We start from the raw sequence: 16,958 nt of genomic DNA on the forward strand, positions 1-16,958 counted from the left end.
TTGCTGAAAGCCAGTGGCATTGTATGCTCTTATGCTAGAATATGACTGGCTGCTCTGCAGAAATACTATATTTTTATGTAGCTTGTTCTGAGCTGTTTCTCTGGCTGATACAGGAACTAAAATAAGACAGTTTATGTAATTATTCAGATAATGGTTTTGCTTTCAAATTTGTAGGATGAAAGTATATCAATAGGGCATTTTTATAATCTCAATTTTTTTAATGAAAACGGTGTACAGGAGACCAAACAATTAAAGTGAATGGTACTAACTGTGCATTAGTTCAGATTTTAATATAACATAAATTGTTGACTAATATTTCTGTACTGAATTAGTGGAACAAACTGCTGTTCTCTCAAATGAATGGTCTTGTTTTTCATATAAGAACACTGAATACATGAAGAATCATACCACAGGTATTAGGAAGGAGATTGTTCCACTCAATTTGACATATGGAGATAAGGTCAGGGAAGTATTTGTTCCTTGGCACCAGTAAAGAGAGCAGCCTTCCTGGTTTCAGACCCTCACATTTTAAGTTTAATTCACTAGGCAGGCCTAGACCCAGTTGCACTAGTGACATGTCAGCAGGGACTCCCTGGAAGTCCTGGAAGCATCCTTTGTACTCATTGTCTCTTTGAACAATTTGCTTCCACTGGAGAGAAGGCAATGTTAGCTTGTTCCTAAGAGCTTTTCCATAGTTTGTGAGCTCTAAATCAACCTTGAAAAACAAAATAAAAAAAAATTCAAGAAATTACTGCCAAACTTCTCCAATTATCTGGAATTTTATTCCATCCATATACATGCATAGTAACAACATTTGTTGAGAAATTATTTCTATCAGAAGTAGAACATTATCTTTGTGATCACCAGTTGCAGTATTGCTACTCTTATATTTAAATATATCTTATATATGAATTAGATTCATAATTGCAGCATTGAGTTTAGGGTTTTGTTTTAGACTGTGCCTTTCAAAAGATAAAACTGATTGATATGACCTCATTTCTTACAATACTGCTTCCAGTAATTTTGTTCATTCTTTATAAAGTATTGCATTTAACAGCAAAGGTTTAAAAATTGAGACAGAGATGCATCAGCGAAAGGAAATACAAGTACTATACAAGAAAGAAAATGCCATCTTCATTTAACGTACGTTTCAGATTAAGAAAGTGGACAGAAACATACTGCTACATACAAATGCAAAGCCTAATGACTAAGGTACTGTATGTGCTAAAATATAAAGTGCAAACTGAGCCCAATTGTTCAAAAAAATTGAAATTTTAAGGCGAACTTTACAGCATAGTTGAAACTTCTTTGCAAGTTATATTTTAGCATATACATATATCTGCAACAGCATTTAAGAAAAAAAAAATCAGGATACACAAGTGCTTTTGAAGCTATTTCTAAAATGCTTTTCTGTATTGTTTGCGACTATTTTCTTTAAAATCTACTATACAGTGCAAACCATATGTGCTACACAATAACTATACAATAACATTACAAATGACTTTAATATAAAGTTTTTAAATAAAAAATAACATAACTACAGCTATGAATACTGCTGGTAAAATAAATTAATATTTTTGAAAATGGCACCAATAATACACTTTACTAATGGACTGTAATGAAATTACACCTTTAAGTCTTCAACTCAGCAATAGTGAAATCTCCTGATTGTCCAGATGTAATTCAAACAGCTTTCTTTAAACTGTATGGAACAATATGCTAAACACATGTACCAAAGGTGACCATCTGTTTCATTTGACATGTTCTGCTGCATGTGAAGAGCAATAAAACTTCTTATGAGTTATAAAGTTTGAGAGATTGTTGAACTGGATGTCACACAGTCGGCAATACTTTCCACTGGTTGGAGCCTGGCTAGAGCCATTCACACCTTTAGCTATACTAGACAACTGTTCCTCTGCTGTAGGAATTGCTGGAGAGACATTTTCATTTGTAGCTAAGGGATTCTCAGAGATCCAAGAAGGAGACTTGTGCCCATCTTCATGCGGAGGATTCTGGGAAATGTTCTCTTGCTGTGGGTTAGCAGCAGGTCTTTCCTCCTGTTTTAGTCCCCCATTAACTATTACCATGCCTCGGTTTTTCGGCAGTAGCGGAAGAGATTCTTTCTTCTGCACAGCACATCCATTTGAAGGCGCCTGGCCTTTAGGAGATTCACTTTCTGTATTTGTGCTTTGATCTAAATCAGTATTATGAACGACAAGAGAACCAGAAATGTAATCACTTGGCTTTATTCCATAATATGGAGAAAGCTGATCTGCTCCTTTAGCTTTCTTTATTGCTCCAGGGTAAAGGCATTGTGGAAGAAACAAATGTTTGTTTTCTTCTTTTGTAGCAATAAGCTGGGCCGCTTCACTAAAGACTTTCAGTCCTTGAAGTGTTGCTAAGTGTGTCGAAAATAAGTTTCCATTAGGAGAGGACTGTTTTGAGTTTCCATTTTTCTCACATTTGATTATGCTTCTGTCATAACTGACATCTGGGCTGTTTCTTTCACTTTCTGGGTTTTGAAACACCTTACTGTCAAGTTGTCCCAGGTCACTACGCTGATGAGCAGTGACAGGACAAAAATTCTGCTTGTGAGCCAGGTAGTTCTCTACCTTGTTAAAACTGATCTTGCATACAGTGCACTCATGGTAGTCCAGCAGCCTTTTGGGAGAAGTGGACGTCCTCTCTGACGGGGGTAAGCATTTTTTACTGAGATCTATTGGCACATCCATCTCCAAGCAAGACACGGTGGAGTGGGCAGTATCACACTTTGAAACTGGAACACACTTGTTAATAGACAGTGATGTTTCCAGATGCTTTGAGACTATTCCTGGAAAGATATCACATCGTGGGTGGTAACACTCCCCAAGACTCTCTGTTGACTCTTGAGTAGATGTACAAGGATTGCCAAGATTAGCAACTTCTAGAAATCGCTGTTGAACTAGTGGTGGCCTCTGCTCTTGCTCTGGTAAGCACATCTCATACATCTTCCTTCGCTTCCGAGTACGCATTGTTCTCTGCATGGCAGGCACTTTGTTGGAAGCGGACCTCTTCAGCGGGGGATCGTGGCGAGTGGCACAGTAATACTGCTTGTGGACCATGTAGGTCTCATGTCTGCTGAAAGTAATATTGCAAGCTTCACACGTGGTCTTGTTAGGGTCACTCTCCCCCTCTACTAAGGGAGCATTGGGATTCTTTACATCAGAAGGTTTTCCATTTATCTTCTCATCACCATTGCTTGTAGCTGACAACTTCTTAGGCTGTGCAGTAAAGTCTTTCTCATGACTTTTATTGTTTGGCCCAATCAAATCTAAAACATTGGAAGAATTTAAGCAAGATGTCTGCAGAAGCTGATTTTCTGGATCTGATGTGTGAGGAGCTGGATTCAGGATGTTTATAGAGCTTTGACCGTTACTGGGACTTACAGCTTCAGGCATTTTTTCTGGAACACTGGAAAAATCTGGTGATTTTGCCATCTGCTGCCATCGGCTGCTGCAGTAATGTTTTTTGTGTACCAAATAGTTGTCCAAATTATTGAATGTTATGTTGCATTCAAAACATGTAGCCCCTTTAGGCATCAAAGGACTGTAAATTACAGGCGGATAATTGCTACTTCCATGCCTCAGCCTTCGATGGACCAGTTCTGACATTTTGGCTAATATCTCTGAAGCTTGAGGAACCACAGTGATGTCTTGGGGAAAAGCAAACTGGGAAAGAAAAGGTCCCATTGGGAAAGAAGGACCAATATTAGGCTGAACTGGAGATGAAGCAAGTCTTGGACTGGATGGTTCAGATTTTATTTTGGTATATGAAAAACTCTGCTTATTTGCGGCAGGCTGGGTTTCTGGCCTCTGGTTTGGAAGGAAAAGTGGAGCCTTTTTTTCACATTTATCAAGCTCTGTATCAGAACTTGCATCTTTAGTCTGCATGGTCTTTTGGCTCTGGGGAACATCATTTCTGCTCAACAGGTCCGTTGCTGGCTGTAAACCTTCTTCATTTACACTTGGAGAGTGTTCAATGTCACTTTCTCTCTGAATTTTGTTGCCAGAGACATGTAACTCTTGGTGCTGCAGTAGCTCCCTCTGAGTTTGGAAGCCAAAATGGCAGTGATTGCATCTAAAGGCAGCTTGAGTAAGATGCGAGAACAGGTGCTGATGAAAGTTAATCACTGAATCTGCAGTGTAAGTACAAACTGTGCATTTCAGACTAGCACCGGGTGGGAGAAATTCTTCCATTTTCACTCCTACAGAAAAGACAAGCAAAATACAAAATAAAGTGACCATTTTGCTCCTCTTGAGGAATACTGGGAAATCAGCTGCACAGAAGGTACAAATGCAGTGAGAATGACTAATTTTCTTCTAATGAGATGGTATTAGTCACCCTGAAAATACTTGAATTGGTTTTTCCTCAAAATGCTAGGTTATTCCCAGAGTTTTGCTCTGCTTGGAGAGCACTAGTATCTGCATGCATTTATCAGAGCTGCAGGGAGAGAAAGAACAAGGAAAAGGATAAAAATAGACTGGATTTATTCTAAATGAAAGGTCTCAGAAATTACAGTTATAACTAAAGGGACACTATGTTCCCCATATACAATCACTGGAAATTTTGAATGCACAAAAAGCACACCAAGGTCAAGAGGTTCAAGGTTATAATATACAGCCCTCAGTGTGCCTGAAAGCCACAGAGAAATCAGAAGTAGCATTTTGAGTGTTACTGATGCTCAGGTCTTTGCTTGTATTGGCTTGCTGTAGTTTGGGAAGAGGTTGCAGATCTATCCTCATCAGAAAGGACTGATGACTATGTTCCTTGTGAAGGGAGGAGGAGCAGTAAGACATGGCTTCACTGACATTTTATCTTTCACATATAATAGCCACTGGCAACTACTGCTACAATATGACACCTTTTCCTCATGAAATCACTACCACTTTATCAAGAACAGTACATTCAAAGACATCTTACAATCACCGATTAAACAAAAAACTCCATGTTTCATGGCATTTTGAAATTGAAAATGCTTTAAAAAGAGATAAGAACAAATTTCTCTACTGCAACAACACAGATTCTGGTTACCTTATAGACAATAGAAACTGAAAAAATACTGATAGGGATGATATCCAGAATTTAAAATGAGTATTTGTTCTGCCTACACATACTCACATATACCACATCTCAGTCAGGTGAAGTAGGTGTGTAGTAGCTGGACAATACAAAACTGTAAGCATATACTATTGTACTCTGTGGGTGGTCACACTGTTATATCTGGAGGCCCTCACTTCTTCTCTAGCATCTGTGACCCCCCAAGTTGTGAGTGACATTTGAAATTTGACCTGCTCTTGGCATCAGAAGCCAGAAGGGAACCAAGGAAATACACAGAACTTTAGTCAGCACTTGTTTCCCATCAGGCTCTCATTCTCCAGGAGGCCACGGGAGGCTTTAGCTCGTCCACTAACATGAGATGGTGTTTCACATGCTTCCCCATCATGTGGTACAGAGACAGCAGCCTCAATGGGACTTTGCATTTCAGTCAGGGCTCTGCATTCCAGTGGTGTAGGTCTGCTAGAGCCTCCAGTGGGAACAGCAATAGCAGTTGAAGCAAACACAGGGCTTCCAAAGATTACAAGATATTGGGAAAAGGAATGCTTCATTGTGATAATTGAATGTTAACTTGTGATAACAAGTATAGAAAAGTAAAGACTGACAGAATAGGAAAGAGAGCAAGAATGATTGAATAGACTGGTTTGTGACTAAAAGGAAAGGCAAAGACCTGAGGTTTAGCCTCTCTTCTAAGAAATAACTAAAGATTCTTACTTGAAATTCACCACAACCTCAGATTTATGTCTTTCAAGGAACATAGATCTCTAGATTACACACAGACATGGTCACTTACAGCTCATTGCTCAAAATCCTCAACACCTAAGCCAGTGGTATGCCAATAAATGCAAATAATTGAAGCAAATCTTTTGCACAAGATTTGCACAAGTATTTCAGTTTTCCTCTGCATGGGGAGAAATTAATCTGTAATCCTTCCAGAGTATCTGGTTGTAATTACCATGCTGTAAGACACATTGAGCTTCATGCACCTGATCTTATTGAAGCTGTTGTAGCCTATGGTTCTGCTGGTTTACTGAACAGTGAAATATTTGCTAGGCAACAAACAGGAAATGGTAATAGCCTGCTAATATCTTGAAGCACAGAAAGATCTGACCTCTAAATCACACAGAATCACACAGAATCCCTAGGCTGGAAGAGACCTTCAAGATCGAGTCCAACCCATGCCCTAACACCTCAACTAAACCATAGCACCAAGTGCCACATCCAGTCTCTGTTTAAACACATCCAGGGATGGTGGTGGTGGAGTCACCACCAGCTCCCCAGGCAGACCATTCCAGAACTTTACACTCTTTCCGTAATAAACTTTTTCCTAATATCCAACCTATATTTCCCTTGGCACAGCTTAAGACTGTGTCCCCTCATTCTGTCAGCTTCTGCCTGGAGAAAGAGACCAACCCCCACCTGACTGCAACCACCTCTCAGGAAGTTGTAGAAAGTGATAAGGTCACCTCTGAGTCTCCTTTTCTCCAGGCTAAACACCCCCAGCTCCCTCAGCTGTTCCTCACAGGGTTTGTGTTCCAAGCCCCTCACCAGCCTCATTTCCTCCTCTGGAAGCACTCAAGTGTCTCAACGTCCTTCCCGAGCTGAGGGGCCCAGAGTTGGACACAGCCCTCATGGTGTGGCCTCACCAGTGCCAAGTACAGGGTGACCTCCCTGCTCCTGCTGGTCACACTATTCCTAATACAGGCCAGGATGCTGCTGGCCTTCTTGGCCACCAGGGCACACGTCTGGCTCATGTTCAGCTGGCTGTCAGTACCCCCAGCTCCCTTTCTGCCTCTCTCTCACTGTCCTGCCACACAGTCTCCAGCCTATAATGTTGCAGGGAGCTATTGTGGCCAAAATGCAGGACTCGGCACTTGGATTTATTAAACTTCATCCTATTGAACTCTGCCCATCCATCCAACTGTTCCAGGTCTCTCTGCAGAGCCCTCCTACCCTCCAAAAGATCAACACATGGTCCCAGCTTTTGTTGTCTGCAAAATCACTGATGAAAGACTCAGTACCCTCATCCATGTTGTCAATAAGATTATTGAACAGAGCTGGTCCCAGCACAGACCCCTGAGGGACCCCACAGGTGACTGTCCCCAGCTGGATGCAGCACCGCTCACCACCACTCTCAGGCCTGGCCACAGCCAGTTCCTAACTCAGCGAACGGTGCTCCCATCCAAGCCATGGGCTGCCAGCTTTTCCAGGAGTGTGCTGTGGGAGACAGCATCAAAAGCCTTGCTAAAGTCCAAATAGACAACATCCACAGCCTTTCCTGCATCTACCAGGCCAGTCACTTGGTCATAAAAGGAGACCAGGTTGGTTAAACATGACTGACCACTCCTAAACCCATGCTATCTGGGTTTGATACACTGACCATCCTGTAAGTGCTTTGTGATGACACTCAATATAAACTGTTCCATTGCCTGGACCAAGTATTGAGGTCAGGCTAACTGGCCTAATTACCAGGATCTTCCTTCCCACCCTTTTTGTGGATGTGTGTCACATTGGCCAGGTTCCAGTCCTCTGGAACTTCATCAGTGAGCCAGGACTGCTGGCAAATGATGGAGAGTGGCTTCACAAGCTCATCTGCCAGCTCCCTCATCACCCTGGCATGGATCCCATCTGGGCCCATAGATTTATAAACATCCAGGCAGCTCCGCAGCTCTGTGACTGCCTCCTCTTGGATAACAAGGGGACAACTGACAATGAATGACTAAAGGTTTTCTGCGTTGTCTACATAAAGAAGTTTTCACTCAGCACTCCTCTAGTCCTTTTCAGGGAGGTACCAAACTCCTCCAAGGCAGTATGCTGCCTTCTAGAATTGCAATTGCTACCCAAGTATCAGAGGAACATTTTTCGCTTCACCAAATGCATGCCTCAGGACTTTTCACACTGCAGCCAAATAAGGCTTTCTTCTGTGATTAAAGTACGCATTAATGCCCTTTAGACTCCATTCATTTAACAGGGAGATCAGGAACACCTGTAGAACCCTTGCTTCTTTCCAGAAGCAGCTCTGTACACGACAGCAAACACACAAACACTAACACTGCAGTCTTTCTTATTTGTAGGTGCTCCCTGCTACTGAAAACTCCAATGCAAAATGTCCTGCAAATTCTTAACTTGTGTTTTCAGCCCTAATCCAATTCAAAATTAGTCATTTACACCATGCTGATGTGGTGCTTAGGGACATGGTTTAGTGGTGGACTTGATGATCTCAAAGATCTTTTCCAACCTAGACAAACCTATAATTCTTTGTTTTTGTGATTCTAAAACACTATCCCTATTTGATATTTATAAGAACGGAAAAGAATATTTCTATCAAACAGTAAGTTTTTTTATGAAATAAGTGTCCTGGTAAAAGCACAGAGTTGTGGACCATGATCCTTAGAGCCTTCTGCCTAAGAAGCCTCCTCTAGGGCTAAGAAGGAAGATATTACTTCAGAAGGACATGTTCTCTGGTTGTGTGTATGTTTGGTAGCTGGAATCCTGCAGTAATTGTTGTGTCTGGATTCCTGATCATACCTTCACCAGTAAAAAAAATGCTGCCTGTATGTGTGTGTACACACATTAAAGAGAGAGACAGCACTCATATGAGGTTTAGCAGATAATACAAATGACAGTGGTTACCTGGGAGAGGTACTTGGTGTAGAGCAAAGGTCAGAAACTCTTGGTATTTTGGTATTATCTACATGCAACACTTCCATATATTTGGAGAGACATTGACCTAGTGAATGTCTACAGTGAATAATTCTTCAAAAAGCTAAACCTAGATGGTGATACATGAAAATATGTGATACTCACCACTGTGAGAATTTAGGTGCATTTCCAGAGCTCTTGCATTTGAAAAGCTTTTGGTGCACTGTGGAAAGGGGCAGACACTGGATATCTGCTGAGCACTGTCCTCACTCTCCTCTGACAGCTGTGGCCCCTCTCTTTGCCTCCCACTGCAGTAATACATGAGATGGGCCTGCAGGTTCCGCTCACTTCGGTACCAAATGCCGCAGGATTTGCAAGGGAATATGTCCTCTACAAGCAAATAAGCAGGTGCAGGTTAGTCACAGTTCACTTGGTGCCAACCAATTAACACAGCTAGATTAATTCCCCTCCCTTCCCCATTAAAAAAAAAAAAAATACTTATTTAACAAAACATTGAAAGCAGAGAAATAGGTTCATTAAAATTACACTCTCACTTGCAGATGAGGGACTAACATGGGAGACAGTTGTTTCTTTCAAAAGAGTATATTCAAAAGTTGCTTAAAGGGAACTGCTAGAAGCTTTTAGCACATAATTATTTTTAAAAATTAAATTATATTTAATGCTTGTTGGGGACATGCAATAATAATTAAGGAATTATGCTGTATTTCCAATACTCATTAGGTGACATATTTCAATTTTTTTTATGTGTCCACAAGACTTTCCAGCTCTGGGCCTTGGAATTTTTGAGTGCTAACTGCAGATCATTCTGAAGAATTTGTATTTTCAGTATGCTTATGCTTCTATTAGTGTAAAATCCTTTTGTTCTGATATCCAGGAGGCAAGACTAGATTACTTTTCCTTAAGATCCTCTAATATTGAATGCAATATTATACTAAGCAGCATGTCTATTTCCTTGGTTTCTATTCTTATTAATTATAGAAATTTAAATTTCTTATGTATTTTTTGTCCTTTTCAGTAAATTGTTGGTTTTCCACTTTTCATTATGCATAGAGGATATTTACTAAAAAATAAGGCAATTTTTCATTGTCTCCTATGCCAAAGTGTTAGCATCCCTCTGAGAAGAGACCATGCAGAGGTTGCACAGAGTATTTTCAAAAGCAGAAGTCAGGATTTTGATCATGCATTAGAGGCTACATACTTTACTAATGTGAAGAGTAATAATGCATGTGATATTTTTGCACAAAGTGAACAGTTATTTGTGTGTAAATACCCTGCCAAAGGACACAGAATCTGTCTCAGAAAGACAAAAGATCTATTTGATTTCTGAAAGGTGAACCTTCTATCCTATCACTATGAACAAGAAGAAATCCCTGGTCTTTTGGGGCACATCTACACTAGTAAATAACACTGTGACAGGATCCACACTTCAGCACTGGAACTAGTTTATATTTCGAAATCATGATAACAGCCCCTTCTATACCTTTGGCTTCAGTCAATGAACACTATTCCCATTCATGCATTCATTATTTCAGGAATTATCATAGGCATAGAACCATTCTCTGCACCTCTGAACTGTTTTTGAGACTAAGAGAGGAAAAAATAATGAGTAACTCCAGACCGTAACAGCTGACCGCAGGATCAGGCAATTGCAGTCAACATCAAAACACATCTTGATCAACATCAAAACTCCCCCTGACTTCAGAATGCAAAGAGCTGCTAGAGACTGTAATTAACTTAGTTTTGAAGAAAGGATGGCTGCTCTGAAAACATGGCATGTGTAGCTGATGATGTAATTCATTACCATTCATGACAATTTATGTTTAATTTCAAATATTGATGTGTATAGGACAACTGCTCTGTTTCAATTCCTTTGGGTGAACAAAGTTGAAGATTCCAACCCATTGACATGGATGAGGTTTTTTTTGCTAAATATTTACAAATGCAGCCAAAACTTACATTGCTTAGTTTGCTTCTCTGATTGCAATGCTAATGCTTGTCTGTTTTTCTGCTCATGAATTTGCAAAAAATATTTATACCACTACCAATTTCTATTTTTCCCTTTGCCACTGAATAATTGTGCATGGGTTTCAGACACAAACACTTAATGGAGCAGTTAGTGTTCCAACATACATCACTATTAAAACATCAGTGATACAGCTTGCATCATTTGAAATGTCCACCTCACTTTAAAGGTGACATTTCAACATTTGGTTTTGGCCTCAAATGGTTTAAAAAAGTTGAACTGTTGGTGTTTCCACAGAAAAGAAAGTCCAAAAGTACTAATAAAAAATTCTGATCTGGCCAACTTGTCCTATTTGAATTCATTTGACTGCATTCCATCACAGAATTGAACTTTCTGATTCTCTTAATGAATTTGACTTCCAGCCATCTTTATTTCCTATGAGTTAGATGGCCTGGACAGTCTGTAGCTGCAGTTATGCATGGTGAATTTGTGACTCGCATTACATGCCAAGAAGAGAAAATGCATTTGAAAGCTTTGCGTGGTGAGAGGATGGAATTTCAGGGAGAACAATATAGAGAGATGGGATCTGAAACTATTACTACTCTAAAGTGATGTGAAACAGATAAAGGCTACTTGTAGCTAAGGTTTTAATTACTTAAAACCAAAAGATTGGAATTTATTTCAATGGATACTTTCATATAATGAAACATTCAGCCTCAAGCTGAATGAATCAAAAGTACCAACTCAACAATGAAATGTGAAAATAACCCCTTATGATCAGAGGCAGAGTCGGGACCAATGTGGAAAGTTCTGAGCAGTAAGACTTGCTATTTTAACATTTTCCTTGAGTCAAGAACACAGAAATTACTCTGAGTGGCTGCTAAACATGTATAGCCAGAGCTGATGTACCATTAAACTTAAAGACTCCTCTTAGCAACGTTCACTGTGGCTTTCCAGGGCTCTGCACAAGTCAGCGCTGACAGAAAAGATGTTTCCAGAAATGTGATGTTGTAGAAATTTGACTGCTTTGCCAAAGCCCAGAGCTGGCCTCATAGATTTACAGAAGAATATTATCTCAGCTGAAACAAGCTGTGCCTTTTAGGCAAGGTTACCCACTGTAGCAGCTCCCTTTCAGCTGTTGGCTATAAACACTTACCTCTCCTAGGCCTCTCCTAAGAGAGGTAACTTTAGTTAGTGGCGTGTTAGGTGCCTCTGACAACCTATTTTGGAAAGGTCCTTTGCATTCCTAATTGCTAGTTCTGTGAGCAGGTATGTCAGCTCACAGCTCCCCCACTGGTGGGGTAGAAATGAGTGTGCTTAGCTAAAGGGCATGAGGCTGCTCCACCTCACTCTTGAAAGAGAAGACCTGGATGATAAGGGCATTTGAAGGCTTATTTTTAAAAATAGGCTAACATTAAATATGTAGCTATCAAAATTGTTTACCAGAAAATAAGCAATTACAAAGGAAAAATAAACTGAAAGGAAAACATGGAATGAAATATGTTACCAGGGATATTTTAACTAGTCCTGTGTGAAGAGCTTGAAGATGTGACTGTTCAAGGATCAGTATTATTAGATGTGAGTCTGAGTGGCAGATCATGTGCTTGCATGTACATGTGCACCTGAAATACTGTATTCAGTAATTCATTATAACTAATTAAAATACTTAGAAACAATAAGAAGCACAAGAAAGTGCTCCAGGATGGGGTCTATATGTACAGACTTGCAAAGTGTTGAGAGCTAAGAATGTGCAATCTAAGTGATGACTAGTAAGGATCATGGTAATGGCCTATATGTTTGAAAAGGACTTAGAAAGGAGGATGAGGAACTAGGTAAACAGGAGATAAACTTTTGCATAAGCAAAAGTTAAAAATATAAACTTTAATTTGAGCTGAATTGTCCCAGTTCAAGAACACTAATGAATGTCCCTCCTCTCTAAGAACAGCACTTGAATGCATGCTGCATTTGTCCATGATAGAGCCCACTGATGACCACAAGATATAAAAACATTCTTGGTTAACCACATTGAGTGGAGATGCTACAATCTCCACTCAAAGGGTTGCTTTAAGGCATAATTTCTGCTGCATTTTGAAACAATCACTGAAAGGATGTGTATCTTTTCTTTTTCTGAGTGCCATGAATTATTACAAGAAACTGCAGTGGTAAGCAATAAGCTTACTCGAGCAGCAGAAGCTGGACTTTGAGAGCTAGCCGACCTATCTCATCTATTTTTTTTTTTTTTTTAAGTTTCTAATCCTATTGCCTCTGGGAACAGATCACAGAACCTCCACAGGAGGGCAGGTACTCTGGGTGAGGCTCTTGCCAGACTGCCCTTCCTGCTCTTTTTATCTGAGATGATGGGGGAACAAAAGCAGGCTTTGAGCTGTGGTCCGGTTTCTGTGGTCACGAATTCACCATTGCTGCATTAGCTCTCCACATGTGCCTTAGAGTACTGTTGTTTTAAAGACCCACCAGAGAATAGAGTTCCTCACTTACTGTTCACAATAGCTGTAGGCAAAATAGAAGCCATGGCAGCTTGCTGCGGGAGCAGCTGTATGGAGTCCAGCAGCCGGGCGGGGTACATGCCTTCTGCCAGGCTCATCTGACTGGCAGCCTGCAGCCGGGAGTCAAAATCCACAACAAAGGCAACCAGCTCCTCGCCCTCTGAGATGGCCTTGGTCGTGGTACACCAAAGCTGCCCTCCTGCAGGAAACATACAAGTGGAAAGATTGAATAGACAATATCAAATTCTAGAACTTACAACATGAGTGTTATGTTTGCACTTTTCTTTTTTCTTTTTTTAATTTTGATGGCTTATTTGAGGTAAAGAGGCATACAATTTTTACTTTTCCTGTTTTCCTTCTACCAACATAGGGATTTTTGTGTATAAGAAAAACAATTTGGGGATAGTTTTCCTAACTATTTGCAGCATGAATTATTATTTTAATTTTTCACTTTGTCTCCTAAAAAGCCAGCATTATGAAAATCAAGATATAGGTGAAAATAACTTATGCAGTACTTCTCTCATTACCATTTTCACCAAAGTTCCTATACATTTTTCTTAACTCCAAGCTTGTTTTATTTTGAATAGCAAATCACAGCTCAGTAAAACCAACAGCTGCAAGAAAGAAATCAGATTTCCTCTTAAGGGCGTTCTTCCCCTCCCTTATGTTTGTCACCCTCTTTCTCTAAAAAATCTTCCCTTATGTAATATTCTTCGTAACATGACTGCTTTATCTCTGCTTACACTGACTGAACTTCCTGAAAAGAAGATATGCCAAAGATCTGTTTCATAAAGGCTTATTCAAATAAAGGTTTGTTTAAAAGGGGGGGAAGGAGGGGAAGTGGAAGAACTTTCATCAAACAGTAAGATACACTATAGCTCTGTGCTGCAAATGTCACATGCAGTGCATTAAAAAGAAAATTAACTATGCAAGTACATCTACTAATGTATTTGAATGAGATAGTGAATGCTCATTTATTTAACATGTTTAGACAGGCAAAGCACTTATATTGTGTTATCTACACTCTCAGGCCTAGATACATATCCAATACAGTTATGCCTGAAATAATGTTGCATACTTTATATGTTATAAAGCTTTTTTTTTTCCCTCAGGTTTTTGTATATATAGAGAAAGCTATATGTTGCATTCATTAGGCAAGCAAAAACTGTACTCGTTTTGATAAGTAATATTGCTGTGTTTATCTTTCGGCATAACTGCCTTTTCAACTGCACTTCATTTTTTCCCTTCAACGAGATTATAGTTTTAAAACAACTTGTTGCAAAAATCTGGTAGAGGAGATAACAACAGTGTATGATATGCCACAGCTAAATGGAAGAATTAGGACATTGTTTTAGAAAAATCTTGGACAATTAATTAAACCAGTCTATTAGCTTTCAAAGATGAGCAAACAAAACAGCATCAGTGACAGTGTATTTCAGTGGCAAAATACGCTAAGCTTCCAGACCTCAAAGTGGTGTAGAAGTTTCAAAGCAGAAAAGTGTCTTTGCATTCACCCTTCGGTAATACAGCAGTTGAAGGTGCTGCAAAGTTTACAAACAATTTACTGTGAGAGGACCAAAGCACACCAAGATTTACTGGTCTCCAAGATTACAACATTAAATGGTGCAAATCTAAGTAATTTCCTCTAGAGAATAAGAAGATGAAAAGTGAAGATAGTACCAAAAATTTCTACAAATGCAGAATCCTAATGCCTGAGCAGGAATTAAAAAGAAAAAAAAAAAAAAAAAAAAAGAAGAGCACAATCTGACATATTGCCTGACATAACCAGTAAATATACAGAAGCCTTCAGAGCTAAACGGGGAGAAAACATCTTCCAGAGAGAAACAGGATAAATTCCTAAAGTGCATTTAATTAGTCTTGTAGATGAAAATACATGGAACACACATTGCAATTTGAGAACCTGAAATTGGGTACTTTTGCCACAAACATCACATAGTTAATTTCCATTATTGACATGCACTTCTATCTTATTTATATACAGAAGGTGTAATAATCAACCAGCATGTTTTAGTATATTTTAGTACTGAAAAAAATCTCTTTCTAGACTATATGATTCACTGGATCACTTAATAAAAATGAGTCACTGTGAAATAACCAACTGAGACTTTCTGTATCCCAGTAAACATCTTGACATCTTGGCTGTGTGTACCCTTGGGGGTGAAAATAAGTGATTACTGGGTCTCCAGCTGCACTCAGTCTGGATCAGCTAAAAGGCTGAGTCAGGCTCGTGGTGTTGGAGCTCCTCAGGGCATTGACTCATGTCCAGCCTCAGATTAAACTCGGACAGCTGAAGGGAGCAGTGACCCCGGCTGCCTGCTCCACCCAGCTCCTGCAAGCTGTCACACCTACGGCAGGCACAGCCTGGTGGGATGTGTGACAGCTTTGGAAGCACAACAGTTTCTAACTTGGCTTAATAAAGAAAATCAGAACTAGGGAAGTTAAATCCATTCCTGCATATGAATACCGATCTTTAGCTCAGCAGGATTCAGATCCAAGAAGGACATTGCTATTTTGTTTTGTCTCATCCCAGTCTACAGAAAATGAGGCATTTAAGTAAATATGACATACACACCCAGGTTTTTGTCAGAATATCATATTGTGTTAGGTTAAATCCACAGATGAACTCCCAAAAGATGCATTCTTCCAGCTACTGGAAATTCAGCTCAGCACCTTTGTCACTCATTGGGACAGGACACGGTGCAGTTCCCACTTGTCCCCTTCTATGCTTGCCCACACAGAGTAAGGCAAGACCTGCTGTTTTGAAAGATGCAAACAACTTTCTTCCCCTTAATGCAGTGAATGAAAACATGCTGACCTTCATGCACAGCAGGAGACTGTGGAAGTCTTCTTGAGCCTTCTACTGCACAGTCAAGCAAAGAGCACCAGCCAGTCAAGAGTGACAGAAAAAAGTACTGCCAAGTGCAGAGAACCTGACAGAGGCTTCCAAATTTAATAGGAAGTTCCAGTCGTGACTATCATATGAATTACTATGCTGTCTAGACACCTCTGGCAGGGATAAGGGCTTCCTTACAGGTAGCAGCTAAAAATCAGGAAAAAACTTTCTTCTCACAAACATTTCTACAGGCTAAGACACAACAGACATATAGACAGCAGTCTCTCAGGAGCACAACAGCTTTTCATTAAGCAGAGAGCAGAGTTAACAACAGATTTTCAAAGGGATAATGCAGAAGCCATAGCCAAGCCAACTGGTGATTAGGAGACAGGAAGATGTTTGCATGAAATATTTGCAAAGGCATGAAGATTTCATAAAGAAATGTTAAGGATTATTATTTATATGAGACGAAGTTTTGATTAAGCTGGCTAGATTTTTTTTTTTTTTAACCAACTGTTTCTCATCTCAGAAATAAATTACAGGAGTGAAATTGTTCTGCAAAGAAACCAGGCAAGGTTTCTCAGTCCTAAAATGACACAGGCATCAGAGGAAGAGAAAGGATGAACAGATGTTTTAACAGGGATGAGTGACTGACAGTGCCTCTGAAATAGCCATGGTTATTTAATTTGGTCAGACAGCAATGGTAGACTGGTGATTTTGGACCTCTTTTTGTCCATAATGAATACATTGGTCACCCATTCTGCCATAGCAGAGAGAAGATTCTTAGTCAGGCACAGAAGTATGACACTGGTTATGTGGACGACAACGATTATATTTATTGCTCACACACAGTCTAAATATTGTCAATCCAATATATAAT

General features: G+C 39.8%; 1 protein-coding gene across 2 annotated transcripts in view; it reads right to left on the minus strand.

Moving 5' to 3' along the window:
• Positions 1–760: 760 nt before the first annotated feature.
• ZFPM2 (zinc finger protein, FOG family member 2) overlaps positions 761–16,958 on the minus strand; it is a 304,518-nt gene continuing 288,320 nt past the window's right edge. For both annotated transcript variants that reach the window (XM_021546440.2, XM_021546439.2), the window contains 3 exons: positions 13,217–13,423; positions 8,902–9,126; positions 761–4,243 (listed from right to left, as the gene is read on the minus strand). In XM_021546440.2, the coding sequence (XP_021402115.2) occupies positions 1,752–4,243; positions 8,902–9,126; positions 13,217–13,423 (2,924 nt within the window). In that variant the 3' untranslated portion in view covers positions 761–1,751. The remainder of the gene's footprint in view (positions 4,244–8,901; positions 9,127–13,216; positions 13,424–16,958) is intronic.

Source organism: Lonchura striata, chromosome 1, assembly GCF_046129695.1.
Source record: "Lonchura striata isolate bLonStr1 chromosome 1, bLonStr1.mat, whole genome shotgun sequence".
NCBI classification, from domain to species: domain Eukaryota; kingdom Metazoa; phylum Chordata; class Aves; order Passeriformes; family Estrildidae; genus Lonchura; species Lonchura striata.